Source organism: Mauremys mutica, chromosome 22 (assembly GCF_020497125.1).
Source record: "Mauremys mutica isolate MM-2020 ecotype Southern chromosome 22, ASM2049712v1, whole genome shotgun sequence".
Lineage (NCBI taxonomy): Eukaryota > Metazoa > Chordata > Testudines > Geoemydidae > Mauremys > Mauremys mutica.
The window spans coordinates 3,713,481-3,735,325 of record NC_059093.1 but is presented as its reverse complement, the minus strand read 5'-3'; the positions used below and the strand labels follow the sequence as shown (position 1 = coordinate 3,735,325).

Below are 21,845 nucleotides of genomic sequence, written 5' to 3'. Positions count from 1 at the left end.
GGACAATTTTTTTTAAGGTCTCTTTGTAGCTACCATACTACTCATGTTTTTGCAATACATGGACTGTGCCGGAGAAGGGAAAACAAGTGATTGTTTTTAAAAAACCCTAAGCCCAGTAAATATCTTACTTTTAAAAGGTAAAGTTAATGAATACCATTTTCAAAAGTGCATAAGTGACTTAGGAGACAAAGTCCCATTTTCAAAAGTGACTTAGGAGCCTATGGCCCATTGACGTTCAATGAGATTTAGGCTCCTAACCTAAATCACATTTGATAATGGGACTTTGGGCGCTAAATCACTTTGGCACTTTTGAAGATGTTACCCACTGTGTAAAAGGCATAACATGTAATAAAAAAAAGCCAGTCCATCTCTGCTAATAACTAGGAGGCTAAAAAAGACATTGACCATGAAAGCAGCAAAGAGTCCTGTGGCACCTTATAGACTAACGGACGTTTTGGAGCATGAGCTTTCGTGGGTGAATACCCACTTCGTCGGATGCGTGGGTATTCACCCACGAAAGCTCATGCTCCAAAACGTCCGTTAGTCTATAAGGTGCCACAGGACTCTTTGCTGCTTTTACAGTTTCAGACTAACACGGCTACCCCTCTGATAATTGACCATGAACATTTTCAAAGTGCATTTTCTATTTAAAGAAGTACATTGGTTGGTCGACTTGCTTTGTGTGAGTTTTATCAAGCTGCCTATGAAAATGGTATTAGCTAAAGCAGCGATGGGGTTTGAGATTTTTCGTGCCTGTAATTAGTTTGGAGAAATGTGTCCTGTTCATCCATAAATAGGGAAGGATTGGAATTGCTACCCGGATGCAGTAGGAATGGATGATATTATTATTCATGATGACAGTTTAGGATTAAGTGCGCTACACCTACTCTAATTTATTGATGGACTGTTTAAGACTGGTGTTAACCTGTTTGTCTTGTATTATAATTGAATTTGGTCTCTAACTTAAACTATAGAAATTCAAGGAGTTCATCCTTCTTCAATCAATAAGCTCCTCTGCAGTGACCCATTTCAAGATAGCTTCATAAAAAAGAATGTATCTTGTTTTAATAAATTTAATCACTATGACAGCTGCTCAATTTTTATTGGCTGTTTCTTCAGACATCTCTCTGTTAGAGAATGAAGCCACGCTTACAATCAATAGTAATTGATTAATCAGCATCCCCCTTGAACAAAGATGCTAATCAGGTTTTGATTAGCTAATCAAACCAGATGCAGAGGCTACATGGTTGCTCCTTGATTGTTCAGTGTTTTACAAGATGTGTATCAACACTGTTGAGAAAAATAAGACGACCATAATGCATCTGTGGGGAGGGAAACTACAATTTACTGAATTAATTTAACAGGATTATTACAATCATAAGCAAAAAACCATCTTAGCACTTGTGACAGGTGAGTGATTGACAAGACTACAGCTATGATACCCCTGATAGTATGGTGCCAAGGAGGGGTTGATGGGGGAATAATTTCATATGAGTTCCTGTGAGCATAAAACAAATTATTCCACAGCAATAGGGTCTTATTATGTTACAGAGCAAATGTTTGAGTCATAGGGGGAGAGATAGCTCCGTGGTTTGAGCATTGGCCTGCTAAACCCAGGGCTGAGAGTTCAATCATTGAGGGGGCCACTTAGGGATCTGGGGCAAAATCAGTACTTGGTCCTGCTAGTGAAGGCAGAGGGCTGGACTCAATGACCTTTCAGGGTCCCTTCTAGTTCTATATCTCCATATATATTATTATTTCTATATAGGGACATATGTACCTCAAACAGCAAAAGTCATACAGGCCACTGGAACCTGCCCACCTAGATGCTGTTCGGAGAGCCCCTGGGGGAACTGTTTGGCAGGGTATGAATACCAGAAATTAATGACATACTGCACAAACCCAGTTGCTGAACTAGCATTTAATGATGCCAGAGCTCATCAATAATTCTGTCTGGAGGGGCTTCCTGTCCAACTCTGGGTGCAATTCAAGGTGTTGCTATTCATTTTTGAAGCCCAACGTGCTTGAATGTTGGCTAGCCACCAAAATGCTGGTCTCTCAACATACATGTAAAGGAGATGAGACAAACGGGACACTCACTCCTAGGCCTTAGAACTGGAAGTTTGGAGCTTGGGCATTTTCAGAAGGTGGCGCTCAACTCGGAACTTACTTTTACCATATGTCGGAAAGCCTGAGTTTGCTGACTGACCTTCTGGGCATGACAGATGGCCCATCTGGCTACTGAGGGTATGTCTACGTTGCAATAAAACACCCGCAGCAGGCCTGTGCCAGCTGACTTGGGCTTGCAGGGCTGGGGCTATAGGGCTATTAACTGCAGCGTGGACATTTGGACTGGAGCCTGGGCCCTGGGACCCTCCCCTCTCGCAGTGTCCCAGAACCCAGGCTCCTACCTGAGCCTCAATATTTACACTAATTTTACAGCCTCACAGCCTGAGCCCCTCGAGTCCAAATCAGCTGACCCTGGTCAGCCGCAGGTGTTTTACTGCAGTGTGGACATACCCTCAGACTTTTGCTTAAGGGGTTAGTGTATGCTGGTTTATAGCTAAGGAAGGGGAGGAGACACTTTTGTACTTCTAAGTGGCATTGATGACTAAAGTTGGTGGTGTTCATCTCTGGGCACATGCGCATAAGTAATAAAACAGTTTTTAAAAACCTACAAAATACTAATAACCTATAGACCAAGTTCTCAAAACACATGGTCTGTTTTACATCTGCAAAAACATACCATATGGGCATGTGCTCGTGCAAACAGGACACCTTCTCACCTGCTTGGTATGGGCAGATTTTTTGAAAATGTAGCCCCATATTTTAAAGCTCTGAATTGAAAAACACACCTATCAGCAGAAAATACGCTATCCTGTCAGTGCCTCTAGACAGAATGAGTCACTGGCTGCATCGGAAGCAAAATGGGAAAATTAAACAAAATTATTACCTTGTCCCTATGCCAGTCAGTAATATCCATTTCTCAACAGCCTGCTACACTCAGTTTGAGAGTTTGTGCTGTGGTCAGGAATTTGAGAGACAGACAGCTCCACTCAAAAAGCAGCGACAGGAGTGATGGAAGAGATTCATTTCAGCAATTCAACTAGGGAATTCCTTTCTAAGTTATTCAGTTAATCGGTTATAGTTTTTTCGGTTCTAATTAACTATCAAATCAAAACAATCATTTCCCCTCCATACATTGATACATCACAAACACCTGGTACATCTTAGCTATCAGGACTGGCTCAGGCCTGAGGTATCATTATCAGCACCACCGGGCTCTACAGCTGTTGTACAGCTCATGGGATGGCTTATTTGGATAAAATGCATGGTAGTTAAATAATATCTAACCACTTGGCCAATTTACGCCTCTAGTGGCATAGACAAAAAGATGCAGATAAGTTTACTGGGAACAAAACAAAACTTTCTATGAATAAAAAAAGGTATAAAATTGGACTGTTTTTTACTACAAAATGGAGAAGCATCAAATCAAGACTATGCCTCTGGGCAGCGCTGGTCCCAAGTATCTGTGAACCCTGCAGCCAGCCCCCCTCAACAATTTGCCAGGAGTCCCACAATGGAAGCCGGACTTAAAGTGGGTCTGCTTTGCCATGATTTTGTGTACCATGGAAGAGCCCCATTCTGATGCCATATGGCCCATTTCTTTCTTGGCTGTTTAAAAGTCTCACATGGTGCCTCACAGCTCACGTGCGCTCAAGACCTCACAGCACAAATAAAAATGGGTCAGTAAAACGAACAATTAAAAGTGAAGCAGCAACAGCAGGTGCTAAATTAGAGTATTTAGAATGTTCAGAAGGAGCTCATCTGACTGGGTGTAAGTGAGACGAAGTGATTTAACATACATCTATGTATCGTAGTTTATGTCTGTGTTTCAACTAAATCCCCCCCCGCAAATCACTTGCTGAAGAGCTGTTTGTTTCTTAATTTGTAACAGTAATGCCTGCATTTGGGAATCAGCAATAAAACCTACTTGTGCAAGTTGCTCAGTCTGCTGTGAAAAAAAGGTTCAAAGCATCTAATTAATTTACATTATAGCGCGTGATAAAATAATTGTCCCCTTCTCTCCCCATTTGAGATAATCATGTCATGACAATTTCCCAGCACAACATGAAGTAGCAGGCAGGGTAGATTTAGTGCAAACTGCATTTTTATAGACGTTCATACAATCCAACATCCGGGAGTGTTTTACAAATGTAACAAAATTTCAACTGAACCATTCTCTAATTAGGATTAAAACATTATTTCAAGCCACTGAACTTACAGTTGCTGTTTGACAACCTGAAATATGAATCACACCGTATTGCATACATTCCCCTGCCCCCATTCTGAAATATGTAAATGAATGCCAATATTGAGAGAGGAAAAAAGAAGCCGAAAACAAGTATATTTCTAAAAGACAGGCTTCTATATTTAATTGCTACACAACAGCAACTGTGCAATGCAAAATGGCCAAGATGCAGAAATCAAAGTGGAAGCAGTATCCACAGATTGAACACAACAGTAGTTTACCTAATTACTCGCCCTTACCTGAGAGATCCCCATAGTTCAGTTCCTCTGCGGGATTTGGCAACCGAGTAAAGCCTTACAAGTAAAAACAAACTCGTTTTTCTTTATATTCCTCAAGGGACAACAATAATACACTTAACAATTGAGGATGGATTTACTGGGGAAAAAAGTGAGTCAGTCACTTGCCACCTTTGGATGGTTTGAATAGATTAGCTTGTAAATGCAGTTCTCCAATCGTCTACTTTAGTACTGATAGACTGTCAGAAAGATTCCTCAGTCTACACTGTTTAAAACACATGAAATATGAAGGAGAATGTTCAAAATCACTCATCCATAACAGCATGCAAAAACCCTTCCCAAACCTTGATTGTTAACTGTCAAATGGTGTGATGTATCACTTTATTACAGTTCTATTTAGATTACACGTGTGTGTGTGTGTATGTATGTAAAATTTTATTTGTAGTTACAATACAAATTGAAATCCTTGGCAAATGTTGACACAAACAGCATTTTATCAATTTATGGGTATCCTGGATAAAAATGTGACCCTATCTTTCCATGATTGTTGTTCTTTGAGGTGTGTTGTGCATGTCCATTCCACTGTGTGCGCGCCTCGTACACAGCATCAAGAGATTTTCCCCTCAACAGTACCTATCAGGGCAGCAGGAGTGCCCTCTGGTGCCTTCCACTGTTGCATCCAAGTATAAAAGGCCACACTGCCCCCAACCCCCCTTCAGTTCCTTCTTACTAGAAAGGCTTTGATAAGGAGGGGAAGGAGGGTGGGTCGTGGAATGGACATGTGCAACACATCTTGAAAACCAGTTACAGAGAGGCAGATATAAGGTTTTTTCCCCCTTCGAGCAATTGCACATGTCCATTTCACTGTAGGTGACTCAAGCAGGGAGGGAGAATGCACATGTGGACGGAACAAACACTGCTACCTAAAATCTCCAATTAGAGGCACAGGGATGCAGATACACCTACAGTGAGCACCCATAGGGACACTGCTCAAAGAAGAGTGAATGTTGACATGGCCACACTAGAATCTTGCTCGACTTTGGACAAGACTTTGAGCAGAAGCAGAACTGGAGAGAAAGCACACAACAGGCCTTCTGACCAGGGTCAGAGGAACGCATCGGTCAGTGAACCTGGGCTGTGAATTGCTCAGGAATAAAAAGATGACTTTTTTGTTTGCTCTTCTTGTGAACAGGTCCACTTGGGGAGTTCCCTGCTGCTGGAAAATGGACCTGGACACATCTGGGCTCAGATACCATCGTGGTGATTTGCAAACGACCTGCTCAGGCAGTATACCAGAGTGTTTTGAACTCCGGGAAGGTAAGCAGCTCTCAGGTTGAGAGAACTGGCGATGTAGAAATTCCAAAGGAGCACTGCCTCCCGGCATAACGCTGTTAAATGGGCTCCCTCTGGTTTGTATACTTAGAACACAGCTTCTGCGCTGTTTAAGAATACCAACAAATTCCGCCCCTCAATACACAAAAGGAACACCACGAAAGCCAAACAGATGGCCCAAAGTGCCCCGATATTTATATGGAGATTTAGATCATCAAGAAACCAAAGGCCCTGAGTCTGAAGGGGACCTAAGTGAGCTCCCCAATCTAGATCCAATGCATCTGTGACTAGAGTGAATGACTTATGGAGAAGCAACAATTGCAGGTTCTACCCTGCCCCAGGAAGGACAAAATCTGAGCAGATACTTGAACTACCAGGACAACTGATGATGGGCCGGCGAGTACACAAGGGCTAGCCAACCCTGTAGTTCTCTGAGGCATGAATCTGAGAAACTTTCCGTGGCTCTGGTGAATCACCACATGAAAATAAGCATCCTTTAGGTCAAGAGCAGTATACCAGTCCCTAGGATCTAAGGAAGGGATAACAGCTGCTAGAATAACCAGCCGGAATTGTGTTGTCTTTTGGAACTTGTTTAGCTGCTTTAGATCTAAAATACGCCTGGTACTCCCTTTGCCTTTGGGATTAGGAAGGAATGGGAATAAAATCCCTTCTCTTTGAAGGGCATGGAACTTTCTGCATGGGCTCCATGAGGAGAGGAGATTGAATCTCCTGAAGTAGCACGCTCTCATCAGAGTAGTCCCCAAAGAGTGACGGGTACAGAAATAAATCGAAGGGTGTACCTCAGTTCTACTGTCCATAAGACCCACTGGTCCATGTTGATGCGAGTCCAAACACAAGAAATGGGATAGGTGATTGGAGGGGGGAAAGATGGCACTGTGGGGAGTAGCATACTACTCTTAATCAACGGGTCAAAAGGATTGTTCAGGGGACTCAATCTGCCTAGAACTGGCAGCTGCAGAAGAGCAGGGAGGAGGAGGTCATCTCTTGTAACTTCTCTTTGTGGAGAGGTTCTGGGTACATGGCAAGAAGGGATGAAGGTATCGGGAAAGCTCTGGATGGAACGGCTTTCTTATTGCCACTTATTGCCAGAGACTTAAAGGTCACTCCTGAATCCTTAAGACTATGAAACCTCTCCTCTGTCTTATCGGGAAAGAGTGTGAGGCCTTCAAAGGTTTGTTGCACCTGTGGGGGAAGACCTGATGACTGCAGCCAAGATGAACATGCAGCGTGATGATCGAAGCCATGGCTCGAGCCACAGAGTCCACCACATTCAGGCTCGCCTGCAAAGCTGTCTTGGCAACAAATTTGCCCTCCTCCACCATAGAAGTGAGCTCCTGCTTTTGCCTCATCAGGAAGCTTGTCTCTGAACTTCAGGATACTTCACAGGCTGAAACTGTGCTGGCCCAGCAGAGCCTGCTGGTTTGCGACCCTAAGCTGTAAAGCTCCCGTGCAATAAAGCTTCCTGCCGAACAGGTCTAGCTTTTTTGCTTCTTTTCCTTTAGACGTTGAGGCTTTGTTTCTCTCCTCCTTTAGCAGCAGAAACTACCAGGGAGCCTGGAGGAGAAGCGCTCGAATCCCCGGTGAAGGGACATAATATCTTCTCCCCGCCCTTTTAGTAGGGAGAAGATGGAGTCTGCTATTAAACCTTGACCGGTTCCAGGATAGCCTCATGAATAGGGAGAGCTACCCTAGAGTGTCCTCCAGAGGCTAAAATGTCCACAAGCCTGCATGATCTTTCCTGTACTTCTTCTGGTTGGAGATACAGAGCTGCAGCCACCCTCTTCAACAAAGTCTCAGTGAGCTCTGAAATCAATGGGACGGTGAGAGCTTGGCTCAGTCACTACCACCTCATCAGATGATGAAGAGGAGGCAGCTCAGGATTGTTGAGGAGGTCCCTCCTCTAATTCCTCCACAGGACAGTCCTGAGCACGCAGCTCCGCCTGCAGGACTCTGGAGGAGGGAAGATTCACCTTGTTGCAGATGCTCCCCAGCATCCAGGTGATGTGTAAGGGTGGGAAGGGAGCGACGAGACTCTAGAACATGGAAGGAAGCCCCTAGGGTTCCAAAAGGTCCATTGATATGGAGGCAAGGCCCAGCTATGTGCAGATCATGGGTCCTTTGAGTGCTGTGGCTGTGGCCAGTACCATGATGGGCAGGTACCCCACTGCGGGTTGCTGGGCATGCTTGGGGCAAGACACACATAATCTGATGGACTCCGTTACCTCAGATCACAGTAGAACTGACCCCATCGGTACCGGGGAGGCCAGTTCTGAGTCTGGAGATGGGGGTGTCGGTGAGATCGTTGCTGGCTTCCTCTAGATAGAGCCCTATGGAGAGGGGCAACAACGGCAGAAGCCACCAGTACTGAATGGTGCTCTGGGGTTGGAACTGGGACCATGTGCTTCCAACCCTGGTACCAGGTGAGATACCCAAACAGCAGGGGAAGCTGCCACCGACAGGTTAAGCAACTCGCTGGCTGCCTCGAAAGCTTCGGCTGTAGACAGCACCAGAAAGGGCTCCGGAGTCTATGGTACCAAAAGGCATGCTGGTCCTTTGGGGATTGGTTGCAATGGACCTGTCCCAGCCTCTGGAGTCAGCAATCCCTCCTGGCTTACTGACTGTGTCTGGGGATGCCTCCTCTTTGAGGGCACCTTTAAGTTCTTGCCTCTGCTCAAATGCCTTCACCATAGACTTCGAAGGCCCCAATACAGAGTGTTTGAGAGACTCATGTTGTCTCTTCTTGAGTATCAGCAATGAGGATCTGCCTCTGGACTCCTAACAGGGGGAGCACTCCTGACTCAGACGTGCTCATACGCATTCAGAGTGGGAAGATTCTGAGGGCAGGCGAAGCACAGATTCCAGAAGCAGGTACTTGAGTCTGGCAGCCAGATCCTTTTTCAATTGGGGTTTGAACCTTCTACAGACATGACATTTGTCACTCACATACACCTCTCCCAGACACTTCAGGCAGACGGGGCATGGGCTGCTCACTGACACAAGACTTGTTACATGAGTAACAGGCCCCAAAGCCAGGAACAGATGCTTTTAGCCCAATACCAGGCTCGGAAGCCCACTCTAGAAAAACACTACCCTAAATTTATTCTAAATATGTACAAACACTACACTAGACTAAAAACTAATTCTACAGACACTGTGTACAATAAAAGGAGGAAGGCTTGCAGATACAAAGTTCAGCGCTCCAACAACCGTTACTAGCCGGAGGAAGGAACTAAGTGGGTTCGGGGGTAGCATGGCCCTTTGTACCTGCATGCAGTGGCGTGAGGAACCAAATGGCACTCATACTACCCCGATGGCTACTGCTGAGGGGAAAAAAAATCTTCAACAACTGTGCATGAGACGTGCACCTACAGTGGAATGGACATGTGGAGTCACTCAAAGAAGAGCACATTTCAAAACGGCAAAGCAGCTGTACAAGCAGATTGCAGGTTCTATCTTCAGTGAAAAAAATCTGATATGGAAAATGATTTTCTTTTTAATTTCAAAACTTGATCCGTTTGTGGAAAAGTATCCTCAAAGCTGATAAATCAGTTAGGCAGGATAAACCCCTTCTGTGACCTTTAAATACTAAGAGCTATTGCAAGCTACCACTACAACCCAACTAGCTTTGGTTTGAACAGTTGTATCTTTTTTTAGTGTGTTTGAAAAAAGATTTTTTGAGGGGTTGACGGGAAGCATAGAAAATTTAGTTCAGCGAGGACAATCTTTTTCTTTACTACTTTATTAAATTGTCAGCACAAATAAAGTATCCGAAGGTCAAAGAAACCTATTTAATTAAGGGATAACACCCAGTGCGATGAAGTAAACTGGTACTTGCTGTTCCAAGTGACTGGATCCCAAAGAACATACACTCAGATTTATATACACTAAGAAATAGTATGGTTTTAGCTGAACTGCTGCTGACCACATCAGGTGTGCATGGACAAGGGCAAACGATGGCCAGCACTGGATTACTTAAAAACTGCTGACAACAGATTGCTGCTCTTTCCAAGAGTGGACAGAGCCTTAGCCGTATGAGCAGAAATATCCAAGTCTCCTGAGATTTCATTGGTTGAAAGTGTTCTCTTGCAGAAATGACTTTATCCATTGCATAAAGACACATTACCATTATTCAAATAATAATGATATATGGGCAACAAAAAGGACCTTAACAATATAGTTGCAAATCTCAGAAAGCTAATCCCTCTCATTTATGTGGTCCAATGAGTATCAAATAATGTTATATATGCTCCTATAAGGATAGTTGCTATTGAAGAATGGCAAAAACGGAGTTTAGCGCTTGTGTTTACTTCAAATTCTCTTTTGAGTGGAGAGGGATTTTAGGAAGAAGGTATAGAGGTGGTTTTTTAATAATAAAGATTAAGATGTTTATACAATATTGTTGATCTGCAAAATTTCCCCATTAGAAAGCAGCAGACACCTCATTAAAGATGAAACTGTCATTTTCAATGACAGTGTTTTAAATACACCACGTCATCTGGAATCTACTGCTTGAATTCTCTACTAACGTAGAAAACCATTTAGATTAATGGCATGAAATTTGTTTTCGCACCACTGTTAGATTTCAGGAAGCTGCACATTTTTTAACTGTAATATGATCATCTTTGTATAAATATAATTAGGAGTTGACTCTCAGAAGAATTAGACATGCAAACCTGTACCCTGAAGAGCAGCCATTCAATTTTTATCTCACTAAAATTGCTTCTGTACTGTGTTCTCTTTCACTTAAAGGGAACTTGGTTTTCTCAATAATGAAAAAAGGGCAATGTTGCATTTTTTATGAAGCAAAGAATCTTTTTCAAAAGGAAATTTAACAATTCAGCAATTCAGTTTCTACCCGCACCTGGTACACTCAAAAATGTCACCAAACAGTATTAAAACCTGTTGCGAGGCATTTTAAATGTGGTAAATTACTTCTTGATTTTTCTCATTAAACTTTCATATCGACTATTAAAGTCCTTTCTCTTCATTTCTGATTAAAATGTATGCAAAGTCTTCTGCAACTTCTTTAAATAAATGAAAGTTAACTTTTCACTCCGATTTTGCTGCCAAATAATAAAACTTAAAGTGAAAACATGAAGTTACAAGTTTTATCTCTTCCAGGTACAGATATTTCAGTGATTACATTAGTATGACATCTATTTATTCAGATTTATATTGACAAAATAACACTGTGTAGCGTTCCATAAATAATCTCTATTTTTTAAAGCAACAATTATTTTCTTTCCTTATAAGACAGGAAATATCAAATTATGGCTCTATTTTATGTTAATCATTTCACACCAGTCTAAAGACATCTTAAAACATAGGTAAAGATCTTTGTGACTTTTATTTAAATTGCCCCAAAGATTGGACGTGCAAGGTAAATTATTATATTCACTATTAGGGTTATATATTAAGGAGAAAATTTTCAAATGGAACGAATAGCAGTTAGGCACCACTGTTGTCCTATTATGTCAATACAGAAGCCAGCATGAGATTGTTCTTTACTGTACTGTTTATATGGCCAAGATTCTCAGAAGTGGTTAGTGCTTTTGGATGGCTCAGTTTGGGATGCCATCTTAAGCCTGAGTTTCAGAGTGGGTAACTGTTAGAAAGGAAACAGTAACTTAACCCATTGGACATTTGTGTTACCATCAACATCAACAACCCCTCATGTGCTACCAATTACCTATTCCCCTTCTTAGCTAGCATGAATATCTACAATATTGATATGGATAATATTTTTTCCTCCCCCACCCTCTAACCAGACTTTGGTGTCACAGACATTTTATTATGAAATTCTGTCTTCCTGCTTTGTCAGCTTTAGGAGGGGTTTTTCCAACCAATTTATTTCCTTGCTATTATTCGTGGGAGTTCTGTCTGCACTAAAATGGTAACCTACTGTTCCCTGGCTAAATATTATAGCTGAAATGCCATTGAAAACTTCTCCTCCATTCATTAGCCTCTTCAGGGTGCGCTTTTGCAATGTGTATGCTGTTAGCAGGATCCCTTGATTGAATTACAGTTCCTGAATGTTATTTTTATGTATTCAGATAAATATGTACACATGTAGAATGGATATGCCATTCGTAGTGAAGTACAATGTGCACCGGTTTTTAAATTATTTTTTAAACTGGTTTAGGGCTGGTTTAAAACTGACTCGAGGTAAGAACTTGAGAAAATTATGAAGTTCAGATATTGTCTTTGCTGTGGGAACACCGAGCATTATGAACAAAAGCATGGCCACAGATACATGCGTTCTTTATATAGGCGGTAAAAGAATGAGTTTGACAATTATATAGAGACGTATCTTATAGGGCAAATGACCTATGAGGCTAAGCTCCTAAGCCTACCATGGAACAAAGACTTTAAGCTGTTAAAGCAAATAAATTTAGATGTTGGTGGATGGGGTGGGGGGGAATGAACCTGGCCTATTCTCCAAAGTCTATGGGATTAGATGTTAAACTAATTATTTCTGCCATTGCTATACCATGTTCATCCCTCACATTAATTCAATTGATGCAGGGAATTGGGATTTCAAAATGCATGGGGGAGCTTCAGCCCCACTGGCACCATGAAGTGAAAAAAATCAGAAGGGAAAGTGGATTTTTAAATTTTTTCAGTAAAACCAGTTTACCGCAGTGCAGCAGAAACACAAGCACTACTGCCAGCCATGACCATGCTGTTATTAGAGTTCTGATAATAAACAGTGCAGAGAAAGGAAAAAAAATGCACAAGAAAATTTAGTTATTTCATTTTTAAACAGAAGAGTTAATAAAGTTCGTGCTGTAAGTTACTCATGCATTACTGCTGCAAATTCTGTACCATGAGAAAATAGGAATGGCAGGGCTTTTTTGGCTATTGTTTTACATGCACACACGCACTCTCACACGCGCATTCACGCACTCACACACGTGGCTCCTCTTTTCCAGGTCTCTAGGATACACTCCAAAAATCATAATCACTGAAAAAAACCTTTCCGAGATTGTAGTTTTGTATGTCTCACTAGCTGTAAATTCCACTCTTACGGTCACATTTTCTTTACTACCAATCTATTGGATTTAAATTTTTAATTAATTTTAAGTGTTTTTTGGAGAAAATCCATTTGGTTTTATATCATGCCCATGCATTTCTAATCATTCGTGTACATGCTCACTCAGATTGGTAAGAACAAATGGCCAACGTACATAAACATCTGGTATACTCCATACACACTCCAGCAACACAAGCTTGGAAAGAAACCCAAGAGTCTTCATAGGGAAAAAACACTTGAAGAGGGAGGTATTGTGGAGTTCAGGTAAATTTTTAAGGCTGAAAAGACTGTCAAAGCTAGTTTGCCTAGCACATCTTGTCATTCAAGTTGTTTCTGTGATAAGACCTGACAACTTTCTCACCTGTAGATTAACATACTGAAAAACAGGTGCTTCTTGGCGTAATGGAGCCCCCTCAGGGCTTTCCCTAAACAGTTAACGTTATCTACTAATAGCTTTAATTATTTAACAAATACTTGTTATTTTGCTGCAACTGTGTTCTAATGCAATTTCCTTCTGCAACATGAACACCACTATCAACTCTTCACAACAGTTATGGATTCAATGACTTCATTTTGATACCTCTGGGGCTCCCTCCCACTAGCCCAGGTTCTCCCAGAGATCAACGAAAGTGTTATTTCAGACAAAAGATGTCAATCTTGGTTTAGTTTACTAGTCCTAGTTTGCAGGATGGCAGACCCTTCTAACCCTCCCCACAGTGACGCAAAGAACAGCTTTACTTGCAAATGGCTATGATTTCAGCTAGACACCAAAAAGATGTTAGTACAAATTTTGGGCGTTATATGAACCAGGTATCCTACAACTAGACATATTAAGCTTTTCTTATACAGATCCCTAAGGTTTGAGGCATGGCATCCCCATAATATGTTTTAGTTTCTTATTTTTGCTTTAACATCAAGAGGAATTAAAATGGGAAAAGCCTCCAATCCATCAACTCTTCTCAGGCTGGAAAGTACTGATCAAACATCAGGAGAACCAGTAACCTAAAATCCTTACGGTGAGCAGGTTTCACACAATTCACTATGGTTAGTACTGAATCAAACCGCACTGGTAAAAGGAAAATTAAAAAAAAGGAAGAACCTGATTTACTCCAAAGTCAAGCCATGTGTATTCCCTGAATAGCCTGCTCTGTTTCAGATGTTTCTAATATTGCCAATGGTTTCTATGGAAACAATCTCAAGCTTATGACTTGGCAGATGTAGTAAAATCAAGGTGGAAAAGACTTTCAAATATTTTGTTTTAAACTGCATGAGCAGTAGGACCTGTCTGGTGATCTCAGTAAGTGCCAAGCGCACTATTATCAGGGATTCCTCAGTGGTTTGAGCACTGGCCTGCTAAATCCAAGGTTGTAAATTCAATCCTTGAGGGGGCCACTTAGGGATCTGGGGCAAAAATCTGTCTGGGGATTGGTCCTGCTTTGAGCAGGGGGTTGGACTAGATGACCTCGTGAGGTCCCTTCCAGCCCCGATAGCCTATGATTCAGGACTCAGTCTTGGCCTTACTCTTGTCTTAGCAGCGGCTGGGGCACTTGATAAAGCTCATGCAGCCTCCCTATATTTCTCTAGAGACTTCCAATTATTCAAGGAGCAGTATGCACTAGCCTTGTAAAGGCACATGTCCAGACTTCTTTTGCCAGGGGATATGGCCTCTGTAGCACAGAGACTTTGATAACGAGATCAGGAAGGGAGGAGCAAGTAAACAGAGGCTAAATATAAAGAGATCCTCGGTGTTGGCCTAACTCTGCTCCTGAGAAGCCCATGTTAAAACTCCTAGTCAGCGTTTGGCCAACACTGAGTGCTTAGGAAATACCACTCCTAATCTTTATGGCTACACATTTTTTGATAACTTTGTCATCCTAATTAGTCCAAGATATTTTTAAATTCCACAGTCCACCTGAAAGTATAAGGGATTTTAAAATATCTAATAGAAAGTAATATCATTCACTCACAGATGACACAGAAATAAGCCTGGAGGGCTGAGATGAGTCACTAAATCAGGAAATTCTGTATAAAACTGATTAATGACTAGGATTGGGGTGTGGTGAAGCAACATTAAGAGAGGCACAATGGTGCACTATCCTAGGAATCTGAAATTTAATATCTCAATCAATTCCTGAATCAGAGATTAGAGGTAGAAAAGAGCTAGTGTTAAGTCATTCAGCACATCTCCGAATGTGCATTTTCTACAGTTGTAGAACTTTGCTTAGCTGACTTTTTTAAAAGTCCACAGTACTATTTCATCTGAATTTGCCTGTAGTTTTATTTGAAGTTCTAATCACTTGTACGCCTCTAAATAGTTCTCCTCCCTCAGTTTGGACACATCAAATATTGGTGGACTGTTAAGTCCACCCCTTAGTTGTCACTTAACCCAACCACTGTATTCATATTTAGTTCTTTTATTCTCTCCTCAAATGTTAATGATCAGTAGGTTCCATAACTTTTTGCGTTCATCTGACCTTGAAAGTTTGTTCAATGTAGTCTTTGTTTTATGAGGTCATTTGGGCTTTGTTACTTTACAATGGCTTCTCCTGCTGCAGCTGCTAGAAATGCATTCATTTACCAGGAGTCTTGACAAAAACACTGTAACCATGTGAAAATGTGTAGCATTTAACAGAAACTGTGATCATAATTTAGAGGGGGAGGTGGGCAGTGTATGAATAATATGATAACATCCTAAAAAGAATTGAAAAAAAATGTATTGCAAATTAGATTGCAAGTTCTTCAGGGCAGGGGCTGTTTTCCTCCTTTTTGTATTGTATATTATCGTATTCATTTAATATCTCAGTTCCCCTCCCTTCCTTGTTGCCAAAGATACGTCTCACTAGATGAGAAAGTGATTATTCCACATTATGGATGTATTGGCTTATCAAATTTCAGGGTGAAACATGGAAAAGTTGCATTACCAACATGAAAAAAAGAATTAATATTAATCCCTTTACTCCCTCCAAAATATGGATTAGAATTCATTACAATTGACAAGTTTGGTGTCATTTTGTTTTAAAAATAAGTAATTTGTGCCAAGCTCTTTGTATGCTGGAGTTTTGGCCTGAAGTGAATATTTGAACGTGGTTTAAAAATAGGGAACAAGAAAAGCTGTCAAGCTGATAGACTAATTTGAACAGAAGACAAGGATTGGTTTGCTAGTCTGCTATGACAATGAGAAGAGTTAGTGTTGGTGTTTGTTTTAAAAAGCTCTCCTCACAGGGTGATGATGAAAACTTTACTCCTGACCTATGAGACGAGAGGGTCTTCTGTGGAACGTCTACAGAATATCAAAAATATCACTTGTCTCTAACAGACTTAAGGGATTCAAGTTCTTCCCAAACCAAAAATACAACTGAAAATTTTATGCATCTCTTAAAAAATTAAACTTGAGTTCACATTTTCAAAAGCCAGATTTCTTTTTAATCTTTGATGTGATTACCCCAGTAATAAGGATTACTAAAAATCAGTCGCTCCCTTTGTACTGCTCTTACATGCATGCCATTTCCATCAGTTTGGGGAATTGCTGCTAGTCTAGGACTGTAACAACTGGTGGTTAAACTCAACAGAAATGACAAGACTAGACATCCTTTCAAGCCTTAAAAATTATGTTATATTTATGAGATCAGTCCACTTGAAACATGATTTCCCTTGAAGACTACATTCCCTCCTCTCCTCCCCCACCCCAAGCTTGTCTTGCTACTCAGCAGTGCTGAGAAAGTAGATAAACAGGAATGTGATACCAACCGTGAGCTGCCGATTCTGTCGTCGCCGTTGTGTCTACACACAGGAACAGAGGATTGGAGGAAGGGAAGAAACAGGAGGAACGGCATGCAAAAAAAGGGAAAATGGAAAAAATGGAACAGATAATATATGAGCAAGCTTTCAAAGAACATTGCGTGACAAGCAATAATAAAATGAAAGGCAAAAAGCATTTGAAGTGAGTTGCACTGTTTAAAGGACATGCCTTGAATTCAAAAGCTGTGAGCCTGAGGAAAACAGTAAATTCTTTGTTTTTCTGGAGTCTTGCCAGGAGGATATTTACTGGTGGTCAAGAGCTAAGGGGAACATGAAATGTGGGGAACACCACCAGTGTCAACTCTTTGGTTAAGTACTCCCAAAACACAGATGCTCAAAACTAGGACAGAGACCTAAAAGCCTGGAAATGGTTTCATACATTCAAACATTGCCTTCACTAAAATCTTCCCCTCCAGCCTGTTCACCCCAGGTCCTTCATTACCAATCAGAAGTCAATCAATCAGCCTCAAGTTTCCCCTCCTCCAGTTGATGCCAAGAAACCTATAAGTGCTATAATGCACGGTTTAATTTCGGCATCCAGCTCATTTTAGGGTTGATCAAGAGGTAACAATTAAGCACCAGGGAGATGAGGACTAGCACACGGTGTTTTCACAGACCACATTCACTCAGAAACACTTATTAAATTTGTAGGTGGCCTTTTTGCTTGATTTCTAATGAATCATGCACCAATGAGACATTCATTTGATTGAAAAGTACAAGTCTTTGCAGAATACTGGGGCGGCAAGTGGAGATTACCAGTTCCTCTGCTGAGAAATATCGCCTCATCTCTGATCCTTTTTTAGTCTTTTATGCTAAGCTCTGAAGAAAGCATTTATTTTTCAGGAAGCTGAGTGTCATGTGTTACAAGTTAAATATACTGCATTTATTTCATCTAGCCTCGAATATATTGGTTTAGAAAACTTGCTTCACATCAAACTGGGAAGCTTTGTTAAAGGCTTTTGAAATATTTTTGGAGTTGCTGCTTAATGTGAACATATAGATAGTTTATAAAGACTAAACTGTATTTGGGATGGACTTCCTACCACCTCAGCTCTGAGTGTCCTGGGAATTAGATTATCTTCCCAAGATTCCCTATCCTACTGGGTCTATTTACATTTCAGCAACAACACTGTAAATGGAAAATCCATCTCCATTTGTTGGCTTACACCTGGTTCTGCTTTCAGACTCTCATTAACTATGCTGAATGGGTCAGAAAATTGTTACCACATGCATTTGTTGTTTGCATGCTATAATAGGCTGGTTATTCAGCATGTATTTGTAAATTGTCAATACTTACAAAAATATTCTCAAACTCTCAGTAAAGTACAGATGTAGTCATTCACATCAGAAAGGGGCTTCAAAGGACTACATGTGGACTACAAAGGCAATGTTTAAATGAACAAAAGCATATGTTAAAGTGCAGAGCAGCACTCTAAAACATATAATTTCTGTAAACTAGCCAGGAAGTTTAGTTTTATAATTACAGTACACAATTTCGCATAGGCGTTCCCCCTCAATTAACATGCTCTCCTCAGAACCATAGGAACTGTAGTCTTTCCACACTCAGAATAAGCAACAGGAAGCATGAAGGGCTATTCTTCTGTAATTTAGTTAAGGACAGTCTATGTTTGAATTTCTGGACCATCAGTGAAGACGAGAATCACACAAGGAGTACACAATACTTACAGATTCAAAGTCTGCACGCTTTAAATATCAAAGCAAAAAAAAAAGCACAATTTAACAAACTCTACACCAAGATTTGCATGACAGATTATCAAGCCATCATTAATCTGTTCCCACTGCCAACATATACTGTTCTTATCTTGGCAATCAAATCTAACACGTACTTAATATGCTAGCACTCGTTCTCATGCTGGGAACTTTGGTGAAGGCAGCATGGAAGCCTTCCAAAACAAAAATGAGAACAAGAGTGGGCCTTTATTCTTTTGGAAGCAGCACTGCGATAATGCCTCATTTTAAACAAGCAAATGGTGAAAGGAAAAATGGAGGTGGGGGTAGGGAGTGTTGTTTAGAAAGAATTACAGAACTGTCAACTCTTGAGATACCATCTTGGCATCTACAAACAGTCTCAATTTACTGTCTTCCTGAAATAAAAAAAGTTATGTCAGCATTAAGATTAAATAAAACTGTGCTAGAAGCAACCTTGTACTCATATGCTGGAAAAGATATTAGTGAAGAAACAGTGAAGTGGACAGTGCATCTCGCTTCCTCTTCTGGGGACAGAGACCAACAGCTTTACAAAAATAAAGTTCTCAAGCAGTTTATAAGCGAGAACAAATATCCAAGTCAAACAACATGTTTGCTGCAGCTGGAATGGTAAAGTTATGATTAGCAAATGGATTGGATGATTACAGCAGGAAACACAGACCAGTTAAAGGTTTAGAACATGCTTTCCGGGGGTCCTTCTCAACTCCACCGTCTTCTTTCAGAACAAGGATTTTATATATATTTTTACTTTTTTAAATGCATGGTACAATGGTGCACTGCAGAGGAATGATCTCATGTTCAGAGATTTAAAATAAACACACACTTAAGGAAGAATATTTTGCATCATGAGAGAGAGAGAGAAAATTAGCCTTTTGCTGTGCTCCTTTGGTATAAGTCTAGTGAGTATTGCAAAATGGCGTATAAATCACTCAAGAACACTAGTGTTCTGCTTGGTGCAAGAGAAGAACTATAGCAGTAATAGGAAAGACTGTGCGGGCTGCCACTGCTAGAATCTCTTATGATTGTACCATGGGTTGACTAGTTTTTAAAATAGTTCTTGGGATTTTAGCATGGTTACCCACTTTTAGTTTTATTTCATACTGGGGATAACCATGTCATCCCACTGATTAACTTTACGGTCCAAACTCTGGAGGGAGCTGTGTGTTATTGTTTCTAGTTTAAAGGTCCAGTGAAGTCAATGAGAGTCTTCGGTGACTTCAGCAGGCATTTGATCGGGTCCCCTAGTGATGGATGATAGCAACAATCACACAAATTTTATGAAAATGAAATTTATCCTAGGGTGCTGACACTGGATGTTTTCTATTCTGAGGTGAGTACAGAAGATAGAAGGAAGAATATAACAAAACACTGAGGTGGAGTAAAGGCATTGTTAATCTTAAGGTAAAACAAATAATAGGATTTTAATTAGTAAGGCTCAGCTAAAATTGTTTTATGTGGTGTAGTAAAAACAATCCAGTGGCCTTTTCAGTTCTACACATCCATAATCTTACTGTGTTCACTAGATCAGTGGTTCTCAACCAGGTGTACACAGAGGTCTTCCAGGGGGTACATCAACTCATCTAGCTATTTGCCTAGTTTTAAAACAGGCTACATAAAAAGCACTAGTGGAGTCAGTACAAACTAAAATGTCATACAGACAATGACTTGTTTATACTGATCTATATACTATACACTGAAATGTAAGTACAATATTCATATTCCAATAGATTTATTTTATAATTATATGGTAAAAATGAGAAAGTCAGCAGTTTTTCAGTAACAGTGTGCTGTGACACTTCTGTATTTTTAGGTCTCATTTTGTAAGCAAGTAGTTTTTAAGTGAAGTGGAACTCGGGGTACACAAGACAAATCAGATTCCTGAAAGGGGTACACTAGTCTGGAAAGGTTGAGATGACTGTTTTATGAGTATCATCAAACATGGTATCCCAGGAAGGAATTTTCCTGTTGATATAAAGTTGCATATTTCACTTAATATTGACTTCCTTTTAGCATCAGACATAGGAGTCACTCCGTTTACCGTGGCCAGGACTTGAATGAATTAAACCTCTAATACACATTATGTTGTGGTAGAATATGAAGGTATCTGCAAAATGGGAAAACACTGGCAACATTCAAGCCTTTAGACACCAGCCATTTAACTAAGTAGCAAAAAAATGCATTACTTCAGAGGCAGCGGGACAATATTTAGTTGAAACAGTGGCACAAGCGCTCCACTGTGGCACATTCTCATTCTTTCACATGGCTTCTCTCCAACTGAAAATTGTTCATTGAGCGTGACAGACTGCGGGTTTAAAGCTAATCCATAAATTAGTCCATAGTCTTGCACAGAATGAACAGCATAAATGAAAACGAAAATCTTAGGAACAAAATTAAATGCCTAAACTTAAAATGCTTTTTCTATTTCCAATTGAACTGCAGTGTTAATATCTTTAAGAAGCTACAGATTCGCTGGGGCTTTTTAAAAACAAACCCCATACCAGAATGGATAGAAGAGTAGCATCTAAAAGTGCACATAAGGCTCAACTGCACCCATTTCACGTGTCAGTCTTTAAACCAAACTAAGAAATACAAACACAGTATAGTTCCTTTCTAGTTTATTTCCTTCATTAAAGTAAAAAAGGAGCCAATGGGCTTTCTGATCAGACTCACTGAAACCGTGTTCCATCTGCTTTTTTCAGATTTCTTCACATTTAGAAGGCCAGGGCAAGAATGAGTTCCCTTGATGTTACCATTTTTACAGCAATGTCCTAAGTAATGAATGCTCTGTATTTATGAAAAGAATATTATTTTCCGGTTTATTTCAAATCCATAGGAGATAGTAAAAGGAATACTGAAAAAAATCTATTAATTTCCACTGACCTAATGCCTAGCTTCATTTCATTTATGTTACACTTCAATTAAACTGAATGGTGCAGGAGGGAGGATGAGGTGAATTCAAGCCTACGTATAATGCCGAGCCGCAGCCATCCTTTATCTCTAAAGTCTTCCCAGAAGAATGATGAATGGACCCCGTGTTTGATACTGTAAGCTCATGCTTTGTAAAATAATTCCAAGTTGGCTTCAAAGCTTTTGCATTGCACCCCTGAGACAGCTTCATTTGCAGACCAGATGTTTCACAAAAATAATCAGTATCTGCTGAGTAACTTTGCGTAGTTGGGGGGTAGAGGAGAGAATTCTAGATCTGGTGCTGCAACTTGGTCTGGGATTTTTAACACTTCTTCCAGAAAGCCCTATAATATGCACTCTCACTTAGGCCCCAGCCTTGCAAAGAAAACTTAAGAGAACCTGCACAGAGCTCCCTGAAGTCAAACGGGCTCCACACCTTTGACTATGCTCCTCTCTTAGCTACTAAACCCCTTATCCT

At 40.7% G+C, this 21,845-nt stretch overlaps 1 protein-coding gene across 5 annotated transcripts in view; it reads right to left on the bottom strand.

Moving 5' to 3' along the window:
• Positions 1-21,845, bottom strand: part of CADM1 (cell adhesion molecule 1) — a 288,701-nt gene that overhangs the window by 12,381 nt on the left and 254,475 nt on the right. For 2 of the 5 annotated variants that reach the window (XM_044997064.1, XM_044997067.1), the window contains 2 exons: positions 16,682-16,714; positions 4,552-4,605 (listed from right to left, as the gene is read on the bottom strand). The exons of 1 other annotated variant lie outside the window; for it this stretch is intronic. In XM_044997064.1, the coding sequence (XP_044852999.1) occupies positions 4,552-4,605; positions 16,682-16,714 (87 nt within the window). The remainder of the gene's footprint in view (positions 1-4,551; positions 4,606-16,681; positions 16,715-21,845) is intronic. 2 more of the 5 variants (XM_044997065.1, XM_044997068.1) reach the window with 1 other exon arrangement.